The sequence below is a fragment of the Aureococcus anophagefferens genome (assembly GCF_000186865.1).
Source record: "Aureococcus anophagefferens unplaced genomic scaffold AURANscaffold_7, whole genome shotgun sequence".
In the NCBI taxonomy this organism is placed as follows: domain Eukaryota; class Pelagophyceae; order Pelagomonadales; family Pelagomonadaceae; genus Aureococcus; species Aureococcus anophagefferens.
This window is the reverse complement of record NW_008705567.1, coordinates 275,561-279,687: the sequence shown is the minus strand read 5'-3', so window position 1 is coordinate 279,687 and position 4,127 is coordinate 275,561. Positions and strand designations below refer to the sequence as shown.

Here is a 4,127-nt window from a genome sequence, read left to right as displayed (position 1 = left end):
CGGCGCGCCGCGGACCGTCGGCGGCGCNCGCGGCGCTTCCGCGAAGGCGTTCGCGCTCTCGATGATCTNTTCGATGGTCGTGCCGCCGACGAGGACCGGCTGTCGCTGCTTGGTCTGCGGCAGCGCGTCCGGCAGTGTCTCACGCAGCAAGGTGTGCCACTCCACCTTGTCGCGCGTCTCGACGCCGGGGAGGTCGCTCTTGTAGCCTTTTCGGCGCAGGCGCTCCCGCAACGCTTTCGAAGGCTGAGGTTTCGATGCTGTGTCGTTCTTCGCTGCCTTGGTCTTCTTCGCCTTCTTCTGCCGAACCATGCCCTCGACGGGCGCGGCGTCGCGCGCGGCGCCGCGCAGGGCTCGAGTGGGCCTCGAGCCTGTGGCAATTTTGACCTGGCACAGCACTTTGCCCGTTCGCCATCCCTGCACGTCATCGGCCCGCCCGTCTTGCGCTACGATGGCCGTGTCCTGCGCTGGCTGGGAGGGCCCCGGGCATCACGCTCGGACGCCGGCTCGCACCAAGCGAGCTACGGAGGATACTCGCTGGTGGAAAGCTTGGAGTTTTGCAGACCGTCCAAGGAGCGCAAGTGGGACCGCGAAATCGAGAAGCGCCGCGCTATGGGCTACGGTTTTTGGGTTGGCATGGAAAGATTGTCAAAGACGGGAAAAGATGGTGTTGCTACTAGAGCATGGGATTCCCTTGCCCACCTTCTCAGATGGAAAAAACTACCTGCACGAGATACTCGTGGACTGGTTTGCACATGACAACCCTCAAGGCAATTTTCGCGCGGAAGGCAAGTTTCGCGCGGGTGACATGCGAGGCATAGTTCAAGCTCTCATCGAACATCACCCGTCTCTTGCAGCTGAAATGTGGATGCAGGAAAACATGGGACGAAAGGAGACCCCCCTGGCATCTGCGCGACGCTCGCCGCACCGGACCTCCCCGGCCCGTTGCGTTGTCTGGACCTAGGACCTGTCAGTCACGCCTAACACTCGCGTAGTCGACCCATCTTCCGAGAACACGCCGACTTTGAAATGCGGCGAAAGCGCATCGACAGCGAGCGCGTTCGTCGAGGCGGTCTTGCGTAGCGGAAGAAGAGCCAGATGCAGCAGCGCGAATTAGTCCGGACAACCCCACCCGACCAAATATCGTGTTTGCTCGAGTCCACGGCTTTCCAACGGCAGCTAGGTAGTCCGGCGACGATCTCAACCACTCGAGAAACTCATGAGCGATTTCGCTGTAGTCGAACTCATCCGCATCAGCGATTTGACCTCGCTGATTAAGCACATATTGCCGCATCACGACGTTCAGGCAAGTCGCCGCAGACGCGTCGAGATGCGACCAGCACAAACGCCGAGCGGACAACAATAGCGAAACTAGATGACTCCAAGGCGAATGATGTTCAAAAAGTACCTGACGTGCGTCGTCGTCGGACAACAAGCGGGCATCCACATCATCTACAATCCATGCGACCCACTCGCCGTCGCCTCCGCCATCCGTTGGGGGCACGGTTCCCGCCGCATGCATTTGCACGCACACGTCATGATGCCCTGCAGAACGCGATCGCGTCTCGAAAAGACTATGGTAGTTGTTTAAATATTCATTAACAAAACGCGGACTGAAATCCTTCAATCCAAGATGCAGACAAAAATCCTCACCCCTCTTGGGCTTGGAAATAAAAACCATAAATTCCTCCCCGCAGATCTTGTTGTACCTCCACAAAACAACTGCGATTGCGCGAACTTCAATAGCAATCGGCAGGCCGCTATCACCTTTCTCATGCGCCACGAGCCGCCTTCGCACATCGTCTAGGTCCCGATGCAAAGATAAACGAGCTTTAACGTGTCGCGGTGGATCCTGGACCCATGCGCGCTGTTGTTTCCGCACACGGCTCCCAAAGCGAGGCCCGACCCACCTTTCGTGCCGAGGGACTCGCCGCGACAAGAATTCGTTACACCCGCAAAGCTTGGACGTCCAACGACGCATGCAAGCATCGACGACGGCAAATCGATCGCGCTCTTCCCGCGAGATCCCAAACGGAGTCTTTGACTTGTCGAAATCGAGGCCCATTACAGTTTCAGCGGTCACCGCCAGAGTGTTGCTATTGCAACACTCCGACGGCACGCAAAGCCCGGTGGCGACGTACTTTTGTCCGGGATCATTGACCGCGATTCGCGCAACAGGCCACGTTTTCGTCTCCGCCTTCTTTTTGGCCTTTCGGGGCACGCCATCCTCAGTCCGCCCTACGTAACAGATACCACGGCGAACCTACAGCAAGCACGAGATCCGAAGCACAAAAAAATGCACCACCAATCAAACGACACGAGTCAGACACAGATTCATCACCTTTAACCATTCTTCCATAGTTTTCTCGGACACATTGGGAAGACGCTCGTACCCGCGCTCAGCAAGCTTGTCAATCCCGAAAGGAGCTGACGGCGCCGTCGACGCGGATTTCCAACGCAAACTCAGACGAGCGCCGTCACATTCAAAGCCATCAACAACCCACGGGTGCCGACGTCCCTTTCGTCGGGGCGGCGGAGCAAGTAGCTTTCCGAGCCATTTTTTATCACCTTTTTTATCCGTCTGAAGCGGCGCATCGTCCAGCTCTTCTTCGTCAGAAGCGGCGGAATCGTCATCGATTTCCTTTTTCCGTCGCGATTTGCCTTTGGGCGGCGTAGGGGGGAATCTCACCAAGGTGCCAACACGACCCTTATGAGTCAAACGAGGAAAGATCGGAGACAGGCGGCGCGCGAGAAACCGGTTAAACTTCCGCAAAAAACCTGGATCAACACGCAACTCGTCTAATCTGAAGGGTTCGTCTAATCTGTCGGTTTCTGCACCACTGCCACCAGTCAGTCGCCAAAAATACCCGTGGCAACTAATACGCACGCGGTAGTTCTCTTGCATAACTTTTCGGCGCTCCGGCGGCGCCCACGAAAGCAAGAACTTGCGCAATCTACCGCAAATTTCGTCAGCGCGGCCGGCGCGCAGTCCGACACGCAGAAATGCGCGCGCTGCCGCACACACGCGCCCCAATTCCAAACAAACGAGCCGCGGACACAACCCACGTTGAACGATAGTCGCGTTGAAACGAACACTAGCCACTCGCAAATCAAAGTGGGGGACGAGAGAAAACGGTGAGGGGACATCTCCACCACTATTTTCATCATCGCGCAGCCGGGTCATTCGCTCGTCCGCAAAGGCGGCGACCTCAAACAGCAAGTGCGGTGCCTCGTTCGCGAAAGATCGCAAAGTCAATGACAACAAATGATAATGTAGAAAATCAATGCTGTCGTGATCGCTCAAAGGCCCAGCACCGTCGACATCATTTTTTGCGTCAGGGAATTCGGGGAAATCGCGGGGAGCGACTCGAGCGTAACACTTGAGCAAGTATTCAAAGTACTTGGGCCATTCACCGACCTCATCCTCAGCCGGCTCTTCGTCCGGAGCCGCTAGCAAACCAATCAAGCTACGAATCAACGTCTTTGACGTCCACGACTGCTTTTCTGGGCTACTCCTGAAGAACGCCAGCGCGAGCAGAATCCGCGCCTTATTTGCATGAAATCGATATTCATTTATTAAATCCCAACCAGTGCTATGAGCCAAAAAACACGCATATCCGTCGGCTCCATGCTCGTGCCCATACGTAACATACCTCCAAGCGCGACCATTCCACGCGTTGTCCCAACCTGCCATCCCGTTTAACTCTCTCTCCATCGCTTTCCGCACCCTATTCGGTATACCCTGCGCATGTGTAAACAAATTAGCAGCCATTCCTTTACACATGTCTTGCAGTGCCTCTTTATCAAATGAAGTATAGAACGCGTCACGGCCTATCGCCCAGCTGCTTAACGACGGCGCAGAAGCGGAAGTGAAAAGGTCACCGACGACAGCGAGAAGCGCGGCCCGCCAAAATGACCTGTGCGCAGAAACTTCAAAATCATTACTCACGCAAGGCTCAGCGTCATCATTCTCCACTAATTTCCTCCCTAGCGCGTAAAACGCATCTAAATAATACAACATCCAATTATTTTTGCCAGCCCACTTAAAACTGACAGTCACGCGGTTTACATCGCCAGAGTCCAACCCCCCAGCATATTTCCTCCCCTGCCCGGATAGGGGGCACACTTCT

General features: G+C 55.9%; 1 protein-coding gene across 1 annotated transcript in view; it reads right to left on the bottom strand.

Annotated features, from left to right (window-relative positions):
• Positions 1-4,127, bottom strand: part of AURANDRAFT_63390 (hypothetical protein) — a gene marked incomplete at both ends in the record, with an annotated part of 28,120 nt that overhangs the window by 4,443 nt on the left and 19,550 nt on the right. The window contains 2 exons of the mRNA XM_009037780.1: positions 16-368; positions 1,651-1,706. Coding sequence (XP_009036028.1) covers positions 16-368; positions 1,651-1,706 — 409 coding nt within the window. The remainder of the gene's footprint in view (positions 1-15; positions 369-1,650; positions 1,707-4,127) is intronic.